Here is a 24,170-nt window from a genome sequence, read left to right as displayed (position 1 = left end):
GTGTTCACAAAAAATTTCGTAGCTTTAGTTTAAAATGTGTCAAAAAATTTAATTCTAAATTTAATGTAAGTTGAATTGTATAAAAATACCAAACTTATTCTAGAACATAAAAATTACAAATCGAAAATATCATCTAAACCACCGCAACGAGGCAGGGTGCTGCGAACGCTGGCAGCGTTACCTCGTTGAATGGCCAGACTGATATGCTGACCGAGGTAACTGCCAGCCCTCCGGTCCCCCGTGGATTCCGCGAGACGGGATGAAAGGTCCTTAAAAAAGGATCTAGCATCCTCGCCCCACGAACCCATGGTCTCCACCCCAAAAGGCACAAATATGAAACTATTTTCTATAGCTTTAGTTTTAAGTTCGCGTAAAAACTATCACCACTATAAATCATCATCTTACAAATGCAAACTGACTGTCAAAAACCGTAGTGTTTTTACCTACTTTGAATAAACGTTTTGTAGTAATAAAGTGTTAATCGTAATGGTTCCAGGTCATCCGGCAGGAGACGAGTATGGTCGAGCGTGGTGCTGGCAGGTCTGAGCATGCTGGCCAAGGAGACTGGGCTCACCGCGCTGCTGTTCAACCTGGCCTTTGACGTCTACAGGAGCTGGAACTCCATGAACAGGTATTTTGATTCCGTATTCTACCACAAGCTGTGATAGCCTAGTTGTTAGGACGGACGTCCACCTCCTGATAGGAGGTCAGGGTTTGATTCCGGGCACGCACCTGTAACTTTTCGCAGTTATGTGTAACCGTATTTTTTTGGATTTATCGTTGCGTCCTAATATGACCAGATGTGCCAAATGTGGCAGTTACCATATTCTATGTCAGTAATTTTTGTATGAATTCCAGGTCTCCAGTGAAATGCCGCTGGAAAAGCGACAGTGTATGGGGCAGGGTCGCCAAAGGCCTGCTAGTTCTCATGCTGCTGGCTGTAGGCCGACTGGCCTTGTTGCAAGGGTCTTTGCCTGCCTTCTCGCCGCAGGACAACCCACCTGCCTTCCATCCTTCATTCGCTATCAGGTAATCCATACTTCCATGTCCATATCCATACTAATATCATAAATGCGAAAGTGTGTCTATCTGTCTATCTATCTGTCTGTTTGTCTATCTGCCAGCTTTTCACAGCCCAACAGTTTAACTGATTTCGATGAAATTTGGTGCAGAGTTAGCTTACATCCCGGGGAAGGACATAGGCTAATTTTTGCCCCGGAAAATCAAAGAGTTCCCACGGGATTTAAAAACCTAAATTCACGCAGACGAAATCGCGGGTAATATCTAGTTAAAATAATAAATAATTACAAAAATAACTTCGATAATTAAAATTATCGAAGTTATTTTTGGTATTTTTGTGAATTCCAGGATAATGACGTTCTGCTACCTGGCAGCGTTCAACTGGTGGCTGCTGCTGTGCCCGTGGCCGCTGAGCCACGACTGGCAGATGGGCTCCGTACCCCTCATCACCAGCGGCTGGGACCCCAGGAACCTGGTCACTTGCGCCGCGTTGATCGCGCTCCTTGCGCTCTCCTACCGCTGCTTGATGGATTTAGAGGTTTTTTTATAATTTATAGAAAGAAAGAAAGAAAGAAAAACGTTTATTTTTTAAAGCTGTATCACACATTACCATTTAGACCTGGTTAGGTTATCCCGGTTAATTATAGACTAACTAGCTTATACTCGCGACTTCGTCCGCGTGAACTACATTTTCAACCGCCTATTTCACTTCCTTAGGGGTTGAATTTTCAAAAATCCCTTTTTAGCAGATGCCTACGTCATAGCTATCTGCATTCCAAATTTCAGCCCAATCCGTCCAGTAGTTTCAGCTGTGCGTTCATAGATCAGTCAGTAAGTCAGTCACCTTTTCCTTTTATATATTTAGATGCCTGGCTGCAATCAGACCTGCTGGCAAGTGCAGCCTAAGAGGGAGCGCGCTTGCCTAGAAGATGCCTATTCACTCTAGACTTGAAGGTACCGATTAAAATTGGAAGGGAAAACTGATGCTGGAAGGGCGTTTCGTTTCCTATCGTTTCGTACGTGTCCATTTTTTTTTTTTTTATAAAGAATATTAGCCCTGTTAAATGACTAATATTCCCCTTTCCTCTCCAATTAAGCGTCAGGCTTGTGCTAGGAGTAGGTACGACAATAGTGCAACGGGCGGGGTTTGAACCGTCGACCTTTCGGTTTTCAGTCCACTCCTATACCGGTTGAGCTATTGAATTTCGCCTACGTACGGATGCAGACCTTAGCAATGTTTGTCGGTACGAGACTAGAAAGGAAAAGGAGGAACCATGTCAAAATTGTTAGGCACACTCTCCAATGGCCACCAAGAGGGTTTTAATTTAATTTAATTTAATTTAAAACAACTTTATTGTTACTAAAATTACAGAGAGTAAGAATACAGGATACACTTAAAAAACAAAGGGCGACCTTATCACTTGTTTTAGTAGGTAATCATCAGAAGCTAACCATTAGAAGCCCCCCCCCCCCCCCCTCCAGCTAGTGTAAGGGTGGTAAATTGGGCGGAATAGAAATATACCCGGATACGGAATAATCTACCACCTTACAAAGATTAGAGGAAAAAAAAATAATTTTACTTACTTGATCTATCTACCTAGTAAAGAATAGAAGCTAGCCGTCGACTCCCTTGTAATGTATATGAGGTGTTATAAATGAAATTTGCTAGATGTTAGGCAAAATTGTTTTTAATGTAACTTTTACCGGGGTCGCTTAATACATAATGATGGCTAATAATGCTTAGTTATTCTAGCTTAATGCCAAGACTTAATTTAGATACATTAGAATGCCTTAGGTAGATAGTACATAAAATCTATGTTTTAAATTTAAGATGCCATTGGCATGGAATAGACAATGACACAGTAAAATTCATAAAATTGTTTCAAAATAAAAGCTCAGTAGTAAAGACAGGGTTCTTACTGTACACATACACTAAGAAGGTTCACTAAACTGTTCCAGGATACAAACATTTGCTTACTTGTAGGTGCGAAGACTGCAAGGTAGCTGGACGGCATCGGCCAAGCTCCCAAAACTCGATTTAACTTGATTCTTCACAACCGAAATGTTTCATTACAAAGATTTTCACCAAGTCTTATCCATAGAATTAAGTTGCCAACGTGAATGTGCAAAAGAAATAAATACGGAAAACGAAAGCGAAAAACGGAAAACCGAAAACTAAAAACGGAAACGCAAACGGAAACGCAAACGGAAACCCTGCAACAAAGAAAACAAGATTATAATTTGTGCTGTGTGAAAATTTCGACACGTGGAATTTTCCCGATCAAACACAACTCACCTATTGAACTCCTGGCCACCAATGGTTTTCTGGAGTCCACCCACAACCCATTATCCTCATTTATTTGGGAAGGTAAAATAACTGGAACTGAAAGGGAAATCATGAAATTAGGATTTTCTCTAACCAAACCGCCATTTTGTCGAATCCACATTACTTGATTTTTCACTCACCATAATTGATGAAACATTGAAATACGTTAGGATGACTAAATTTATAACTATTGTATTTTCCCAGGCGAAGCCATGGGCGAAAAGGAGTGAGATTTTCCTGGAACGAAAAAATTCGTCTTCACATGTTGACTCCAGAAAAATTCTAAATCTCACCAATCGGTGTTGCCAGACGCAACCCGAGTGTGGCCGCTCTCATTTAGTTTGATCATGAAGCCAATTCATTTTTGAATATTTGCGGAACCTAAGGATATATTATAAGAACCGTTTTGTTAATGACTTAACAATAAACAAATGATATTATGGTTTTATTTAATTATTTTGTTTTATTTTTACGACAATTGACAACGAAGCAAACGCCATCTATTGTGGCTCGAATGAACTCTGAACATCGACCCACGCGTAGTTCTGCACCTTGATGCTAGGTGGCACCAACATACTTTGAACAAAATTGATTTTTATTAAAAGCGAAACGCTAGTTAGTAGTTCAAAATTTACAACGTCACAATACTTCCCCTCCTACGAAAAGGTTCAACAGGTTGAACCACGCTGCCCTCAGCGTCATCCAACAACTACTAACAATTTGCCTGAAACAAACAAAAAAAACACAGAAGTTACGCGTGAACGCACATCTACTACTAACAAGGAAAATTGTCTAACAAAATAAATATACTGAAAACAGTGTAAGGTTTTATACATTATACTTAACTACACAACCCTAACTTCTAAAAAGAATATATACAAAAAAACTTCATGGTGTCTAAGACACTTGAGTGGAAACATCTTGGCATCATTCTTCAGCTGACTGATAGAATGCGTCTAGGCCTACGGTGGTTCACTCTTTTAAACTACCATCTTAATATTTGTTACTCAACAAATACGGAAAAACTGGTTGTGAACGGGTCCATCTGATATGGCAACCGTTCTCTATCCCATTCGGAAAAATAAAACCGAATCAAAATCGGAATATGAGAAAAAAAAAAACGAAATAACTCTCCTAGAAAATAGATCTCGGAACAGAATCGGAAAAATAACAGAAATGATCCATTATCTAGAAGGAAAACGAAAACAAAACACAAAACCCCCCCTTTTCGTTATCCCCAAAGTACGATATTTGCATTTTTACTTTCTCTACCGGTTGGTCTACCACAAGCATTCCAATCATCACATATTCATCCCTACATACATCCACTACATTCATCCTCAACTGAACCATGGTAATGTAACTGTTAATTCAGAACATCACTACACTCATACAAATTCCTAATTGAATATTGATAACTTAAATATTCAAACAGTTTAGACCAAACTAAGTAATGGCAAATATCTACTTCTTAATATCCTTAATATGCCAAGTGCCTATTGGGTGGTTGTCAGCTACTCTAACTAGTTCATAAACCAAAGGTGACAAAACCTTGACAACCCTGCACTTTTCATACTTAGGTGCCAGCTTAGCTGCGAAAAAATTTGTAGCGTCGCTTTGTGGATAGGTCTTTTTCCACACTATATCCCCAACAGAATAGCTTGCAGACCTACGCCTTAAGTTGTAATGCGTTGCATACTCTGCATGAGCCTGAAACAAATTTCTCCTAACCTGACCAAATATGTCCTCCAAAGATCCAAACTTTCCTGCGTATTCCTCCCTTGGAATTCCGGCCTCGTACTCCTTATCCGTGTCCTTATAGAAGGAACCATTTAAAACCGGTTCTCTAGCGTGGACAAGGAAGAACGGGGAGAATCCAGTGGATTCATTAACCGCACTGTTTATGGCGAACTGGACCTTGTACAGGTTTTCGTCCCAGGACCTGTGGTTATCTTTCACAAAAGCGGCTACAGCAGTCATAACAACCTTATTGTACCTCTCAACAAGGTTAACTTGCGGAGTGTACAGTGGTGTGTAGTGTAATTTCGGAATATTATAACGCTTAATGAGATTACGGAATTCAGATCCTGTAAATTGGGACCCATTGTCCACAATCACAGTCTCTGGAACACTATGGTTCAAAAATACAAAATTCTCTAGCGCTTTAACAACAGCGGCACCTGTGGCACGCCGTAACGGAAACAACATTGTATATTTCGAAAAACAACACGTCACCACAAAAAGAAATGTAAATCCTGATTTAGACCTAGGCAAAGGTCCGACTAAATCAGCCGAAATGACCTGAAAAGGTCTCTCGCAGACTTTAGGCTTCCCAAGCAGACCTGGAGTGGCTGATGTCGTGTGTTTATACGCAGAGCAAGTATCACAATTCTTAACGTACTCAACCACGTCCTTATACATACCACGCCAAAAATATCTGAGGGATAATCTGCGATGAGTTTTGAACACACCAAAATGACCTGCAGTTGCGTCTGCATGGTTTTGTTGCATAATTCTAAGGATGTCGTTCTTGTGGACTACCTCTTTCCAGTCGAACTCACTGAGAAGCTGGTATTTACATTTACTGTAACGATATAGTTTATCGTTCAAAATACTAAAATTCGGAAAATTTGCTGGATTGATTTTACAGCCATTAAATGTTTTGTCATACCAGTCATCTACCAAAACTTGTTGACTAGAGTTATCATTACGATCACCAACTACATCTACGTGTATGAGTCTCGACAAGGTATCCGGAACTACATTATCACAACCCTTCCTATGTTCGATAACAAAATTATACTGTGATAATCTACAACCCCATCTGGCGAGTCGTCCTGAGGGATTTTCTAAATTTAAGAACCACTTTAGGGATGCATGGTCTGTGATAATTGTGACTGGCTTGGAACCAAAATAAGCCTGAAATTTCTCCACTGCAAAAATCACAGCTAGAGCCTCGCGTTCCGTCGCGCTGTAATTCCTTTCGTTTTTATTTAGGCTCCTACTGACATACGCAATGGGATGATCGCAACCATCGGTTTCTTGCGTTAGCATACCGCCAACACCATATGCAGAAGCATCACAATGTATTTTGAATGGTTTTTCAAAATTCGGTACCGCAAGAACAGGTGCGGTTACCAACGCATTCTTCAATGTATTAAATGCTACCTCTGCCTGTTCGCTCCACTCAAATTTAGGTGCGTTCTTTCCTTTACTCGTTAGTCTATTGAGTGGTGCAGCGATGGTTGAAAAATTCCTAATAAAGCGCCTGTACCAAGAACAAGTGCCTAGGAAAATCTTTACCTCCTGTGCAGTTTTTGGGGTCGGAAAGTTCAAAACTGCGGCAACTTTTCCAGGATCTGTGCGTAAACCAAATTCATCCACTATATACCCTAAATATTTCAAAGAGTTTCGAAAAAAATTACATTTATCAAAATTTATGGATAGTTGAGCCATTTTTAGTTTATCCAGAACTCTGTTTAATAAAATTAAATGGGTTTCAAAATCAGCAGAACAAATAACAATATCATCTATATAACAAAATACTATTCCATTTTCAATATCACTACAAAAATTTTGATTAAATAACTGGTCCATTAACCTCTGCTGTCGTGCTGGTGCACCGCATAGGCCAAACGGCATGACTTTAAATTTGAATAACCCTCTACCAGGAACTGTAAAACTGGTTTTTTCCTGAGAGTCGTTAGCTAACGGAATTTGCCAGAAACTTGAACTTAAATCAATCGATGATAAAAACCTTGCCTCTTTCAAGCTATCTAGAATTTGTGGAATGTACGGTATTGAGTATGAATCCCCCTTTGTCACTGAATTTAATTTCCTGCAATCTAGGCAAAATCTCCAGTCTCCATTTGCCTTTTTCACTAAAATTGCTGGGTTATTCCAAGGGCTTTCACTCGGAGTAACTACGTCCATTTCCAGCATCCTATCTAACTCTTTACTTAAAGCTTCCTTCTTTTCGGGAGAAAGTGGATATTGTTTTATTTTTATTGGCAAGGCATCACCGGTGTCAATAACATGTTCAATTAATTTTGTTCTACCCAATCCAATTTTCGTTGAAGAAATATCTAAAAATTTATTTACTACAGACTGGGCTAATTCTTTCTGTTGAGATGATAAGTTTTCAAAAGAAGTGATGGTATGAATTTGTTCATTATCAATCGCACAAATATTGTAAAATTGAGAAGGTGCCTTAATTAATTCTAAATTATCAAAAATGCCAGGGGCTAACTGAAATGTTTTCCAAAAGTCACAGCCAAAAATAACATCCGCTATTATAGAGGGTACTACAAAAAATTTTATTATGTGAGTTACGGAATTATAAGTAATCGGAATAAACATATAACCCATGCAATCAAGTTTGTCTCCATTTGCCACTGAAAATGTGGTATCAATACTGCTATGCAGTTTATAACCGAATCTCAAAAAAACCTTGTGCGCCTGGTTACCCAAAATTGACGCGCAAGCACCGGAATCTAGTAAACCTGTAATCTCAAAACCGTCAACAAAAACCTTTAAATGTGGCCTAAAGTCTCGTTTATCCACTGAATACAGAACTGTGTCAGGTAAAAGGGATGTTTTGTTGTTAATGACCAAGTTCTTTACTTGTGTCTCTGCACAGTTCTTACTAATTAGTTTTTTGAATTTTTGTCCGGAGCGGGTTTACTAATCGCCTTTTTACTACAACTTGGACATGTCTTTACTGTAAAGTTCTGACGTCCACACGAAAAACATCTAATAAATTTCGGAACTGTCCTGCAAAATTTAAAGGAATGGTTACCCTTGCCGCACTTGTAACATAGTTGTTTATTTGTTTTCGTAAAATTAGTGCCTTTACTTGTATCAACCTTAGGTGCAGGTGTGACTGAAAGTGTGTTTATCTGTTTTGTCACTTGTTTGTAAGCAAACTCTGAACTTAAAGTTGCCTTACTGTTAGTAGGCTCAGAAAATAAGGCGGAACGCTGCCTCGCAGCCTCTAGTTTGCGACACTTTTCCTTCAACATTGCGACAGACTTAATGTCAACAAGAGCTAATTGTTCTGAGTAAAAAGGGCGAATATTATGTAATAAAATTTGTAACTTTTGTTCTTCGGAAAGTGGTGTTGACAACCTTGAAAACATGCCAAACATTACAGCGAAATAGATAGACACAGGTTCTTCAGAGCCTTGTGTTCTTGCTCGAATTTCACCTAGCAACCTGTAGTCATAATCTACTGCATCAAATTCCTCTAAAAATAAAGTTCTCAATTCTGACCAAGACGAAACTTGACATTTGTTGCCTCTGTACCATAACAATGCTCGGCCTGTAAAAAGATGAAATGCAGAAACAAATAATTTTCCATCTGAAACGCCATAAGATCTTTTATATTCCTCAACGCGTTCGATGAAACTGCGCGGATCACCCTGTCCGTTGAAATGTAACTTCCACTTGGCAACATTTTTATCACCAGTGCAGTCAACGGCGGTACTCTCGGAATCCAGTGATTCGTCGTGAGACGACTCATTGTCAGCATCTAATCTGGAAATCAAACTCTGCAACTTTGTATGTAATTCACTCTTCCTACTTATTAAGCTGAGTTCGGAACACTGTATTCTCAAAATTCTAAAGTACAAATGTGAAGCTAAAGCTTTAGACCTACAGAGGGCATGTCTATCTTTAGTGTCAGAACACTTTTTTAATAAATCTTCTAAGTCTTGAAGTTTTTTAGTAATAACCCCTAACTCACTTTCAGAAGTGAAATCCGTCTCTAAAATTGATTCAGAAGGAATTTCCTGAATTAATTGTTTTAACTGTTTCTTTAAACCTAGCACTGTAGGTGCTGGAGTTTCGGAACGAATGGATACCTCATAACACAATTCGTCCTTCAAAAGTGAATGAAACTGGGCAAAAGTCTGTTCCATTGTGTTAAGTCAAAACACATTTAACAAAATATCGAGCTTGTGTAACTGTCTATGTTTAGCCTTATACAAATTGGTTAAACACAAACACAAAAGAAGTTATTTAAACTATTAAATATACACAAGCAAAATACACAACAAAAACAATATTCTTAAGTCTATCCTAACCTATTTTATCAATTATGTTCCTATTCCAAAATATTGTTAATAATACAAGCACATATTATTACTATAGTAAACAAAATATAACAAAATAAACTTCCCAAAATTGAATAAATGATTGTAAGGTGCAGTATCACCTTTATGAGTACACAGTGTGTTACAACCTTTACAATTACAAAAGTAAACAGGCAGCAAAGTTGCAATGAACTCTGACTAGCATATTATCTTTCAAAAAAAAACAAAGAGATTGTGCAATGGTTTGATGACTGTTACTTTACACTTTTAACACATAACCTAAAATACAACAAAATCTGTTTCTAAATGTCACTTTAAACTACCAGCATTCAATTAAACTTAACATGTTTTGTGTGTGAAGTAGCTTTTATCATAACCTTAACACAGCTCTAAACAAAATTTCAACAAAATAATGAAGTATCAAGTCACTGAAAAAAAAATTGTTCATAACTTCATACTTGAACTTAATGTAATCTCTGAATATAGTTTATATATTTAGTTTCACAAGTTGTAACTCTTAGTATTTATAAATGTATGTGTGTAACTAGTTAACAGCACATAGCGTTTCAAAACTTTAATTATACTAAGTTACCGGAATTTTCAAACATAAGATGTACTTACTATTGAAAGCAATACCCAACAACAACTCAGTTAAGCAATGTTTATTACTAAACTGAAGGCAAACATTCACTTATACACCTCCAAGGTAAGTCAAATAACATAATTGAACGGCATAAGCACCATTTATAATGTGTTAATTAAATAAGAAAAAAAAACCAATGTTGGACTATACTCAGAAAATTACTTAAACTATCAAACAAAATTTCTAACTATTAGTTATTATTTAGTTAGTTAACCATAAAAACAGCTTAGTGCTCTTTGCAATGTGTCACTACTTAGAAAATTGTACAATCAGCGGAGTACATTTCATAAAATTCACAAAATTTCTCAAAATATACAGAAATAACTATATAAAAAAAACGTTCGGGCGCCATTTGTTGGTTACAAAGATTAGAGGAAAAAAATAATTTTACTTTACTTGATCTATCTACCTAGTAAAGAATAGAAGCTAGCCGTCGACTCCCTTGTAATGTATATGAGGTGTTATAAATGAAATTTGCTAGATGTTAGGCAAAATTGTTTTTGATGTAACTTTTACCGGGGTCGCTTAATACATAGTGATGGCTAATAATGCTTAGTTATTCTAGCTTAATGCCAAGACTTAATTTAGATACATTAGAATGCCTTAGGTAGATAGTACATAAAATCTATGTTTTAAATTTAAGATGCCATTGGCATGGAATAGACAATGACACAGTAAAATTCATAAAATTGTTTCAAAATAAAAGCTCAGTAGTAAAGACAGGGTTCTTACTGTACACATACACTAAGAAGGTTCACTAAACTGTTCCAGGATACAAACATTTGCTTACTTGTAGGTGCGAAGACTGCAAGGTAGCTGGACGGCATCGGCCAAGCTCCCAAAACTCGATTTAACTTGATTCTTCACAACCGAAATGTTTCATTACAAAGATTTTCACCAAGTCTTATCCATAGAATTAAGTTGCCAACGTGAATGTGCAAAAGAAATAAATACGGAAAACGAAAGCGAAAAACGGAAAACCGAAAACTAAAAACGGAAACGCAAACGGAAACGCAAACGGAAACCCTGCAACAAAGAAAACAAGATTATAATTTGTGCTGTGTGAAAATTTCGACACGTGGAATTTTCCCGATCAAACACAACTCACCTATTGAACTCCTGGCCACCAATGGTTTTCTGGAGTCCACCCACAACCCATTATCCTCATTTATTTGGGAAGGTAAAATAACTGGAACTGAAAGGGAAATCATGAAATTAGGATTTTCTCTAACCAAACCGCCATTTTGTCGAATCCACATTACTTGATTTTTCACTCACCATAATTGATGAAACATTGAAATACGTTAGGATGACTAAATTTATAACTATTGTATTTTCCCAGGCGAAGCCATGGGCGAAAAGGAGTGAGATTTTCCTGGAACGAAAAAATTCGTCTTCACATGTTGACTCCAGAAAAATTCTAAATCTCACCAATCGGTGTTGCCAGACGCAACCCGAGTGTGGCCGCTCTCATTTAGTTTGATCATGAAGCCAATTCATTTTTGAATATTTGCGGAACCTAAGGATATATTATAAGAACCGTTTTGTTAATGACTTAACAATAAACAAATGATATTATGGTTTTATTTAATTATTTTGTTTTATTTTTACGACAATTGACAACGAAGCAAACGCCATCTATTGTGGCTCGAATGAACTCTGAACATCGACCCACGCGTAGTTCTGCACCTTGATGCTAGGTGGCACCAACATACTTTGAACAAAATTGATTTTTATTAAAAGCGAAACGCTAGTTAGTAGTTCAAAATTTACAACGTCACACTAGGTACCTAATTTACGTATTTCATTTTGGTTGCAGTTACAACGGTATACACCTCTCGTGGTTGGGTTGATGTTACTGGTCATTCCCTATGTACCTGCGTCCAACTTACTGGTGACCGTCGGTTTCGTGGTGGCAGAGAGAGTTTTGTACATTCCCAGGTACGATTAGTATCCATATCGTAATTTTTGTCGTTTTAGAAAGAAAGAAAGAAAGAAAACTAGTTTATTCATCTTATGCCTAAGGTACAAACAAACTTAAAATTAATGGTTAGTAGGTAGTAGTTAGTAGATAATAAGAAGTATTTAATAATTAATTTAATCTAAAATTAGTTCTTGCACCCACTTGGCACAAGATGAAATGGCCCCAGCTCAGCATTAATGCTGCAGGTTTTAAGAATAAAACCTGAGCGCTGGTATTCTGCCGGGACCAAAACAGAGTGACGTGCACGAGCTTAACAGTCTTCACCAACATCTGCGATTGACAGGATGAGTTCGATTGAACGGAGCTAAAATAAAAAGTTTTACTAGTTAATTATTTACTTAATTGAAATATTATGGGTCTTACGGACATAATAAACGGACATAAAATAGTTCATGCTGAATGTAGACGTAAGTAGGTAACCTAGAAGCTTTGGTTGAAATTGATGACTGAAATTAAATCAAGGTTCCAGCTTTTAAAATCCTTTTAAGATAAACCCTGGAATAAAAATATAAGATCAGAACGCTGTTCTGTTATTATAGCCCCAATTTTTAGGGTTCCGTACCTCAAAGGAAAAAAGGAACCCTTATAGGATTAAAAATTGTTTCTCTCGAAACCTAACAAGCTTGGGTATAAAAAATCTTTGCTTGTTTCTTTAATGACGGGCATTTTTTCGGTTTTCAGCGTTGGTTCCGTAGTGATCACAGTATACGGAGTCCAGCTGATGTGGAAGCGAGGCGGCAACACCAGACGGCTGCTGGCTATGAGTGTTGCCATCCTTGTCGCCTCCGGAGCCGCCAGGACTTATTTGAGGAACAGGGACTGGAGAACTAGGGAGAGTTTACTGAGGTAAAGGTACAAACTACTGGCTTTCCTAACGAACGTTTTATATGATAGGGTATTCACGCACCCTATATAAAACGTTCGTTGGATATTTTATACTTTTTAGTCCGTTTTAAAAACGTGGGTTAAAAAAAAATTCATACTTAGCAGGCAATTAAGTACCTAGCTATGTAAAAAATGTTTTTTCTTAATTAAAATTATTTAACATCGATTTACCTTCTGACATGTAAAATAGCTATACCTATCTAAGTTGCATTTGCAATTAATTCTATATCCATACTAATATTATAAATGCGAAAGTGTGTCTGTCTGTCTGTCTATCTGTCTGTCTGCTAGCTTTTCACGGCCCAGCAGTTTAACCGATTTTGATGAAAGGAGATCGCCCGTGAACAGGCCCTCTTTTGTGGCGTCGGTTGTGTCAAAACTTAAATTAATTTTTTTTAATGTAATATTTTTTTACGATTATTTTTTATAACGACTTTTTTTCACTCTATTATTGAAAATATCCACAATTACAGTTAGAATCGTAAACATGCATCTATTTTGAAGAAGTATTAATTAAATATAACCTCAATATCAGCAATATAAAAAATAAGATTTCTTTATAACCAGGGTGAATAAATAGAAATCGTTTGCAGAATATAAAGAGTTAATTATTTGTCTACAAAATAAAATTAAAATCATGGTGACATAACAATTATATTAGGGGGGGCCCAAAGCTCCTAAGAAAATGGGCAATCTCTTTTGGTACAGAGTCAGCTTACACCCCGGGGAAGGACATCTGTGACATACTGTTTATCAAGAGTTCCCACGGAATTTTTAAAAACCTAAATCCACGCGGACGAAGTCGTGGGCATCATCTATATCCTATAACATGCAAAAATGTGATATTTTTCGGTTGCAGGGCAGATCTGGCGGTTCTACCACACAACGCAAAACTTCACTACAATTTTGCAAACTTTCTGAAAGACATCGAACAACAGGAGAATGCTATCAAACACTACAAAGAAGCCTTAAAGTATGTTTTCTTTGTCATTTCTTTATAAGTACACCCCTGACTCTATCCTCCTCTAATCTAAAAAAACCGGCCAAGTGCGAGTCAGGCTCGCGCAACGAGGATTCCGTACTACAGTCGTGTTTTTTCGACATTTTGCACTATAATTCAAAAACTATGATGCATTTAAATAAATAAAAATCTGTTTTAGAATGCACAAGAGAAGCCCTTTTATAATATGATACCCCACTTGATATAGTTATGTTGCTTTGAAAATTGAAAATACTAATGATTAGTTCATGACCACAATTAAATTTTTTGTGTGATGTAATCACAAATTCACGTTTTTTAGATTTTCCCCCGAATGTCTGCTATAAGACCTACCTATAAGACTTCGTCTTTATTTTCCAGGTTATGGCCGAGCTACGCCAGCGCTCACAACAACCTCGGCACGCTGGTCCTGGCGTCAGGTCGAGCCGAGCACCACTTCCTACAAGCTCTGAAGTACAACAGAGATCATGTCAACGCGCACTACAACCTAGCCAAGTTATATCGGTGGGTTGGAAAATCAGTTTTTGTTCTGAGATCAAGGGACCTGTCGAAAAAAGTTAGAGGGATTCTTCTGTCAAGAAATTGCCAGTAGATATAGATAGTTCAATCTACGATGACGCGCCCCACTCTTTGTCCCAATCGGTAACAATGCAAAATATGCTATGTGCTGAGACTGTGAGCTCTATCGCAAGTATCTTTTTTTTTATTTTTTTTATTCAGATACAAGTTGGCCCTTGACTGCAATCTCACCTGGTGGTAAGTGATGATGCAGTCTAAGATGATAGCGGGCTAACCTGGAAGGGGTATGGCAGTTTTTATTAAACACACACCTCTTTGGTTTCTACACGGCATCGTACCGGAACGCTAAATCGCTTGGCGGCACGGCTTGGCCGGTAGGGTGGTAACTAGCCACGGCCGAAGCCTCCCACCAGACCAGACCAGAAATTTAGAAATTATAAAATTTCAAACCCCTGCCAGGAATCGAACCCGGGATCTCCCACTTTTAAGACCACAGCGCTCAGCACTGCGCCAGGGAGGTCGTCAAGTTCATCTAACGCACCGATCAACGATGTGGGCACACACACAAGATAAATTATATAGAGATCATTCCCCGTACCCGTAGTTTCCCAGCACAAAAAATAGTGGGGCGCGTCTTCGTGGATTGAACTATCTATACCAGACTGCGTCTACTCGAGAAGAAGAAGATTAATGCTCTGGGGATGTGGTGCTGGAAGCGAATGCTAGAAGTCTCATGGACCGAATTTCGTACCAACGTCTGTATACTCCAAGAACTCGTCATCAAACAACGTCTTTCGGCGTTAGTACTGAGTCGCATACTAAAGTTTTTCAGACATAATATTGTCACGGGAAGTCCCTGTAGGTTTCTTGACAGACCGACAGGCGGAGAGACAGACAACGAAGTGATCCTATAAAGGTTACTTTTTTCCATTTGAGGTACGGAACCCTTTAAAACTAAATCCACGCGAACGAAGTCGTTGGCATCACCTAGTAATTATTACAAGTTTTTGTTTGACTTTATAAATCCCGTAAACTGCTATTGCGCTGGAACCATGTCTCATTAACATCGAAATGTTATGCCGAAATAAAAATATACAGTGCGACAAGGCTACGTTGGCGCGTGGCGAAAATCGGAACTAACGGTGCCTTCAAGTGTCCCCTTTGTTGTTGTTTGAATATTCTAAGCCTTTGTTCTCCAACAGCGCCCCCCTGTCAATGTCATTCAAGTGCCAAGAGAGCCTTGTCGCACTGTACCATCAGCTCGAAATTTCAGTCTAGTGCTAACGTCACTAAAATGGCGGCCACGCGCATTACCAATTTGCGGGACTTATAATATTTGAATTAGCAAAACAAAACAAATAATCCCGTATACTTTATATTGACGTCATACGGAGTGAGTAAATATAATATTTATTTTAGCGCCAGGAATTGACCGATAAAAGGGTGGTGATAAGGGCCTTATTTGTTAAAGCTGTGTGTTTGTCATATCTCGGGATCTAGAGCACATAATATTAAACTAGCTTAAGTATGCTCGCGACTTCGTCCGAGTGGCCTACACAAATTTCAAACCTCTATTTCACCCCCTTAGGGGTTGAATTTTCAAAAACCCTTTCTTAGCGGATGCCTACGTCATAATAGCTATCTGCATGCCAAATTTCAGCCCGATCCGTCCAGTAGTTTGAGCTGTCCGTTGATAGATCAGTCAGTCAGTCAGTCAGTCACCTTTGGCTATTATATATTTAAGATGACCATGAGCAAAGGTTTACTAACTTCTATTTACACCTTTTGCTATGTGGTAAGTCTCTTTGTGATGAAATTGTCTATGTTCTAAACACAATGGGTCTACAAATTGACTATGAGAAATTTCGTATAAGTGATGATGTAACCTCACCTGGAAGTGGGCTACCTTGGAAGGGCTTTTTAGGGTTCCGTAGTAAACAAGGAACCCTTATAGTTTCGCCATGCCCATCCATCTGTCCGTCTGTCCGTCCGTCCATCCTCGGTTAATCTCAGAGACTATTAGTGCTAGAAATCTGTAATTTGGCATGGGTATAAATATTAATGACGCCGACAAAGTGGTGAAATAAAATTGTATAAATTTTTATAATAAAATCCCGCAAACTATTTTGGACTTACCTTTACACAAGTTTAAAAAATCTATTAAAAGTAGGTACCTATGCTCCCGAAAAAGGCATTAAGTACACAATTGAAGATTATCTAAATGATAAAAGAGCGTGGATTTGACCTGCAGCTCGTTCCAGCAACGCACAGGACTGCAAATACTTTTTTGTACATGGCATAATATTGTAGGTACTTATATCAAATATTTGAAAAGAGCAACCGCCGAGTTTCTTGCTGGTTCTTCTCGGTAGGAAAGGCATTAAAGTAGTTTGAGCTGTACGTTGATAGATCAGTCAGTCAGACAGTCAGTCAGTCACTTTTTCCTTTTACATACTTAGATAGACTAAACCCATATCCCTCTTGTCGGAACTACCAATCTATTATTATCCTACTTTGCAGAAAAAAGAATCGAATACCAGAATCGCTGAAAATGCTAGAACGTTGCCTGTCGCTGGAGCCAAGATTCATCCAGGCCTACCTGGAGCTGCTGCATGTAACTCCTGAGCTCGAGAAGAGGTCCACTCTGGACAGGCTCCTGGAACTGGAGCCGAAGAACTGGGAACATTACCACTTGTATGGGAACTGGCTGAAAGGAAGAGGTATATAGCTAACCCCTATCTATCCACGGAGGGAAGTTAGTATAGGACTCTCTCTGATACGTAGTCCCATACAAATGAGAAAGACAAAAACTTTTTAACCATTTTGAAGCACCAATTAATCACAAATGAAACTATGTTTTCAGATTGAATTCCGAATGTGTTAAATGACATAGGTTCTCTAATAATATAGTATAGTACATAAAACATATAGACGTGATGGTAGGTGACCCAAAATGGTTTACTTTTTTTTATCTTTTAAATTCAAATACAAGCTATTTCGTATCTGAATAACTTAACTTATATCTGTGTAGCTGAGATTGCAGTCGAGGGCTAACCCTTTACATGAATTTGGGCTAACCCTTGACTACAATCTCATCTGGTGGTAAGTCTAAGATGGAAGTGGGTTAACCTAGAATTTTGCCCATTGAGTTTTTTGTCTTTGTCATATCTATGGGATTATGTAATACAGAGCCGCGATAGCATTTACGACGTCCGCCTCCTATTCGGGAGGTCAGGGATTCGATCCCGGGCACGCACCTTTAACTTTTCAGAGCTATGTGCGTTTTATGTAATTAAATACCACTCGCTTTAACGGTGAAGGAAAATATAGTGAGAAAACTTGCATGCCTGAAAGTTCTCCATAATGTTCTCAAGGGTGGCGTGATGGACTATGGCCAAGCCCTTCTCATACTGAGTGGAGACCCGTGCTCTGTAGTGAGCCGGCTATGGGTTGATCATGGTAATGATGACGTAACAGAGAAAGCCATATTATACAAAATTTTCTCCGTGGATAAGACGGGTTTTGTTGTGCAAACAAAATGTTTTGAGGTCTGCAATTTTTTCGCTTACAAATTGACTAGCTTATGCTCGCGACTTCATCAGCGTGGACTACACAAATTTAAAACCCCTATTTCACCCCCTTAGGAGTTGAATTTCCAAAAATCCTTTCTTAGCGGATGCCTACGTCATAATAGCTATCTGCATGCCAAATTTCAGCCCGATCCGTCCAGTAGTTTGAGCCGTGCGTTGATAGATCAGTCAGTCAGTCATCATTTCCTTTTATATATTTTAGATAGATGACTTGATTTCACTAATATCTAATTGTTGGTTTGTAGGTCTGTGGCCTCTGTCCCTGGCCTACTACTCTACAGCTTTGCGTTTGTCCTTCGACAAGGGGGAAAGGGGTGCGTTACCCTCTTTGCGCGCTGCGTGCCTGGTGTTGAGGAGTGCGGGACAACATTCCAGATTACTTCAACTTCTTATAAGGTAGGAAGTAGGAACACATCTCTCAATGACAACCTGCACTATTTACCGCTTTGCTAGAAAATCTGCATTGACTGGCAACTGAAAGTTTCACGACCTTGTTTTTCCTTCACCATTCTTCATTCCGAATAACAAATCTATAACATTCTAGGGTTAAGAAAAAAAATCGGCCAAGTGCGAGTCAGGCTCGCGCAACGAGGGTTCCGTACTACAGTCGTATTTTTTCGACATTTTGCACGATAATTCAAAAACTATGATGCATAGAAATGAATGAAAATCTGTTTTAGAATGTACACGTAAAGCCCTTTCATACGATACCCCACTTGATATAGTAATCTTACTTCGAAAATTGAAAATACCAATTATTATTTCATAACCACAATTAAATTTTTTGTGTGTTTTATAACTACAAATTCACGGTTTTCAGATTTTCCCCCAAATCTCTGCTATAAGACTTACCTACCTGCCAAATTTCATGATTCTAGGTCAACGGGAAATACCCTGTAGGTTTCTTGACACACAGACAGACCACAAAGTGATCCCATAAGGGTTCCGTTTTTCCTTTTGAGCTACGGAACCCTAAAACAGGTTTTTTCCAAAAGCAATAATAATTTTGTTTAGATGGCAAGGCGCGGGCGGTGGTGCTGCAGCTGCGGAGAGAAGGCGGGCTGCTGCTGCTGCTTGGAGGCTGCGGAGTGAGCTCGAGGGCCGTGCTGCTAAATACGCGAGGGCGCCTCTGGTAATATTATCTCTCTTCACTCATCTCACTTCACTCGCTCACTTAAACCGCAAAATTCGGGTTTAGAAATTGACATAGTATTGGTTTCACTATGTACTACTTACCTAGTTTTGTAAAAGATTCCAGCTGGGATACGCTGGATATGCCCCACGTTGGATCGCTACTGTAAGAGATTCCACGTGGGATACGCTGGATATGCCCCACGCTGGATAAACACTGTAAAGGATTCCAGCTGGGATGGTGGATCTTGCCTCACGTTGGATAACTAGACTGCTCCACGTTGGTTAACGGGGTCCGGATGGCACAAGAGAAACACCGTAGCGTGACAACGGGGCTAATTCCTTTGTACACAATCTCTAAACTAAACTAAAATGGCACGTCTAAATCTATTGATATCCCTTTCATAATGTTGCTTGCTGAAAAGGAAAGCACTAGATTTAGACCTGTTAATTTAGTTTAGTTTAGAGATTGTGTACAAGAGAATCGGCCCCATTAACACGTTTATTTCGCGTTATAAGTCAGAGTCGTGTCCCAACGTCGTCCCACGCAGTGGAAGCGAGAGGTCGGAAGCGCGACTAGTAGTGTACGACGCGACAGCCGTGTCCCGTGCACACGTCCCACGCGGTGGAAGCGAATGCCGGAAGCGCGACTGCACTGTACGAGTAGCCGATAGCCATGTCACGAACAAACGTCCCACGCAGTGGAAGCGCAGTCGGAAGCACGACACAGCGTACTCGTACGTTGTACGTTGGTGAATCCGAAGACTGGCGAACTCTAGGATTGAGTCGGATTGACTACCGTTGGCTGTGGCGGGATCCTATACTAAGGCCGGTCAATCTCACTAGCGCAATGTGTTTTTGGCCAACCTACAGCCAACGCCATCTTGTAGCAACATGGCAAGTTCTAGGGAGTTAGCGCGATCCACACCTTGGCTAGCGCCATCTGGTTATCGCTTGTGTTACAGTCTCCCCCTCCGTTTCCGAAGGCGTCCCGACAAGGAAACTGGAGAAAGAGTTCGTTTCGTAATTTGTCCCTCCTGTTGAACGTTGAACTTCATCCTCAGTGTGTTACAGTTTGATTTTAATTTAATTAGTAACGATGGCACTGGCAAAATAGGTCACCTGTGAAAGCCCCTAACAAAATATGTCAGATTAAAAAAAAAACCTCATGAGTTTTGGGTATTTTAAATTAAATGTTTTCAAACGAGTTTACTAAACTACTTGGCTGATCAGTACCCTTATTATAAATGCGAAAGTGTGTTTGTTTGTTGGTTTATTGGTTTGTTGATTTGTCCTTCAATCACGTCGCAACGGAGCAACGGATTGACGTGATTTTGCATGGGTATAGTCAAAGACCTGGAGAGTGACATAGGCTACTTTCAGCAGCGTGAAGGTCATAGAGGCATAAATGCACTGCTTACCCCAGTTGTAAGCTATTTATCATTATGACCATATTTTTTCATTATGACCTGCCAGTAAACAGGTTCCTACCTAACTAATGCCTACCCTGGCTTCAAACCCTGTGCACGCCACTGGCTACTTTTATCCCGTGAAATCAAAAAGTTCCCTCGGGATATTTAAAAAACTTAAATCCACGCGTACGAAGTCGCGGGCATCAGCTAGTACAATTATGAACTAAAGAGAAAGTTTTGTTAAATCATTAATCAAATTCGTTCACCTTAATGTTAATCAAATCCGTCATTCATCTCATTTCTCATGGCGGCTGACTTCGAAAGGAGAAACAGACTGTGACGTAATATCGACGTAGGTACAGTAACTACGCGGCAATTTTTTTTTTTAATTCAGATACCAGTTAACCCTTGACTGCAATCTCACCTCGTGGTAAGTGACGATGCGGGCTAACTTTGAAGGCAGTGGCAGTTTTGGTTTTTGTTTCTACGCGGCATCGCTTGGCGGCACTCAAGAAATATTGAACATCGACCTTTAGAAAGAGACAGCGGTTTCGTAGAGCGTTGTCTGTGTCCATAATTATGTCCCCGTGTAATTTTCACGGGGGAACTTTGTGACATACCTACTTACCTAATATAAATATTGTATGATGCCATAAAAAGCGGTGGCAGCGTATTGATTAAGACGTCAGCTTTCCCTCGGGAGATCCGGGTTTCAATTCCGGGCACGCACCTCTAACTTTTCGGACTTACGTGCGCTTAAGCAATTAATTTGAGGCGGTGCGTGTAGTCTAGTGGATAGGACGTCCGCCTTCTAATCGGAGGTCGGGGGTTCGATCCCACGCACGCACCTCTAACTTTTCAGAGTTATGTGCGTTTTAATTCATTAAATATCAGTCGCTTTAACGGTGAAGAAAAACATAGTGAGGAAACCTGCATGCCTGAGAGTTCTCCATAATGTTCTCAAAGGTGCGTGAAGTCTACCAATCCGCACATGGCCAGCGTGGTAGACTATGGCCAAACCCTTCTCACTCTGAAAGGAGACCCGTGCTCTGCAGTGAACCGGCGATGGGTTGATCATGATCATGACTTTTCACTTACTTTAGCGGTGAAGGAAGACATTGTGAGAAAACCTGCAAACCTGAGTGTTGTCCATAATGTTATCGAAGGTGTGTGCTCAAAACTTATAGAATCGTTTTGTTCCAGATGACTTCCACCTGTCTCCATCACAGTCAGCTAGAAGTGTCACCGCAGTATAAAAATAATGTAGTGAAAAAAGACACGAGAACGATAGTGTTCCCACCCAGTGTTCCTTTAGATAATACAGATAAACTAACACACAGTTGCCAAAAACACATGTACAAGAAAAGTGTATCAATATCCGCTCAGTATAAACCTATTCATAATAAATCCGAAACTGGGGTCAAGAAAAGTTGTCCTCTCCACAAAAAGAAGAAAATCAAGGACCCAGACGGATTGCCCTATGTTACAGACCATTTGATCAAGACTTACTAATTTCTAAGGTTTTGTAGAATTTTGAACATTATCTACTTATTTGAGATGGCATTGCCACTAATTTGACTAAAAAGGCCAATAAATTTGTTCATGATGTGTTAATTATTATCATAGTGTAAATTGTTAATAGTAAGTAAATTAAATCCGAATTGGAACCGCAAAAAATAAAAGTCACAAATTAGCTGGTTTATTTTGCGGATATGGACGACCATCATTCGTAATGTCATGATACATTTTTAATAAGTATGTACTTAAATGATAAAGAAGAAGCTTCGAGATGTCTTCTCGTCCATTGTGTAAGCACTTGTTGCTGAGGAATGTATTATTTGTCTACTTTTACGGGAAATAAACGAATGTACAGTACAAAAAATAAACTCGGTGTTTTCTTTTTCCTGCCTTTGGATTACCCTCGTAGTTTTAAGTTTGCGTAATTAATTACCACGTTATAAGTCCCGCAAATTGCTATTGCGCTGGAACCGTGTCTCATTAACATCGAAATAACGTCATTTTGACGTCAGCCGAAATAAAATATACCTACCATCAGCTCGAAACTTCAGTCTAGTGCTGACATCACTAAAATGGCGACCACGCGTATTAGCAATTTGCGGGACTTATATCAGTAGGTATCTTACAAATTCAACAATTGACAATCAAAGAGTGTACAATGGCACCTGTTCTAATTAAATGGCTTTGACTTTTATAATAAAGAGAGCCAGTGCGTGCCAGACCTTCCTTATTTTATAAAAGCTGAAAGTTTATCTGCGTATGAGGAACATTTGTTTGGATTATGGTGGCTTCGGAAGATAACATGTAATAGAGGTGTAAAAATCCTACGTCCAAAGTATAAACTCTATTTTTTTTAATATTTTCTTCGGAGTTGTATTAGAAATCACGTCATGCATTGCCAGATGCTTATTGTCGTGGGAACCCCCGTTTAAAGGTGTCTGGCTATACTGAGTGTCTGGCAATGCATGACGTGGTTCCTAATAACACTGCGAAGAAAATATAAAAAAATTAGACTGTATACTTTGACGTAACATTTTTTACTTCTTTAATATTACCTGTTATCTCCCAAAGCCATCATAATTCAAACAAACATCAACACAAACGGTCCTCCCAGTATTGGGGACAATACGCAGAGAAACTTTCAGCTTTCAGCTAAGAAAGGTCTGGCACGCACTGGCTCTTAGGCCATTGACATAATAAGTAAATACCTACCTGAGATAGCATTTCATAAATTATACACCAGGTAAAGTACCTTAACTAGTTGTGAAAATCAATTATTTTCTAATGCTCCTAACATCCGGCATCAGCTCGGCACAACGAACGCTAATAGATTTTCGAAACTGTGCTCTAGTAATTATTTCACTGGGTCACATAAAAATAAATAAAGGTACCTTCACACAACAGGTACAGGGTGTAACCAGATCGGTAGCAAAAACGAAGAGATTTTTGAAAATTCAACCCCTAAAGGGTTGAAATAGACGTTTGAAATTTGTGTAGTCCACGCGGACGAAGTCGCGAGCATAAGCAAGTTGTGCAATATATTGTCATTTGTTCAATTCCCAGCGATTTATTTCCAGCCGTGGGAAAGTCAGACGTGTGTCCAATCCGATTCGATTTCTATCGCCGTGACCCTACAATAATACAATTTATTTTAATACTAACTACGAGTACCTACTTACCTATTATGATTTCGTTTGGTCAAGGATTATTGCACAATCGTCATTACGTATCAAATTATAATTATTATATTTTCTGGAATACCTATACACAAAAACCATCTCGACAAAAAAAGATGATAAGACAGTAGGATGGACCACCCGCGGCTTCATTATCCCGTGGGAATTTTGAGAAATCCGGCCTTATTCCTTGTCTACATTAAACTTACAGGGAATCTCTGGGCACATCTTTCTAAGCCTAAGAAGAATTTTCAAAATCAGTTCAGTAGTTCCAGAGATTACCCCTTACAAACTTTACATCTTTATAATATTAGTAATGGGACTAGCTTATGCTCGTGACTTCGTCCGCGTGGACTACACAAATTTCAACCTCC

At 39.1% G+C, this 24,170-nt stretch overlaps 1 protein-coding gene across 9 annotated transcripts in view; it reads left to right on the top strand.

The window, feature by feature from the left end:
• Positions 1 to 22,478, top strand: part of LOC117982754 (protein O-mannosyl-transferase TMTC1-like) — a 186,241-nt gene extending 163,763 nt beyond the window's left edge. For all 9 annotated transcript variants that reach the window (XM_069499273.1, XM_069499272.1, XM_069499271.1 and 6 more), the window contains exons 6-16: positions 497 to 631; positions 859 to 1,029; positions 1,369 to 1,558; positions 11,901 to 12,022; positions 12,747 to 12,911; positions 13,810 to 13,923; positions 14,311 to 14,454; positions 16,990 to 17,189; positions 18,305 to 18,455; positions 19,074 to 19,191; positions 21,806 to 22,478. In XM_069499273.1, the coding sequence (XP_069355374.1) occupies positions 497 to 631; positions 859 to 1,029; positions 1,369 to 1,558; positions 11,901 to 12,022; positions 12,747 to 12,911; positions 13,810 to 13,923; positions 14,311 to 14,454; positions 16,990 to 17,189; positions 18,305 to 18,455; positions 19,074 to 19,191; positions 21,806 to 22,114 (1,819 nt within the window). In that variant the 3' untranslated portion in view covers positions 22,115 to 22,478. The remainder of the gene's footprint in view (positions 1 to 496; positions 632 to 858; positions 1,030 to 1,368; positions 1,559 to 11,900; positions 12,023 to 12,746; positions 12,912 to 13,809; positions 13,924 to 14,310; positions 14,455 to 16,989; positions 17,190 to 18,304; positions 18,456 to 19,073; positions 19,192 to 21,805) is intronic.
• Positions 22,479 to 24,170: the final 1,692 nt, after the last annotated feature.

This window comes from Maniola hyperantus, chromosome 6, assembly GCF_902806685.2.
Source record: "Maniola hyperantus chromosome 6, iAphHyp1.2, whole genome shotgun sequence".
NCBI lineage: Eukaryota > Metazoa > Arthropoda > Insecta > Lepidoptera > Nymphalidae > Maniola > Maniola hyperantus.
This window is presented reverse-complemented; position numbering and strand designations above follow the sequence as displayed.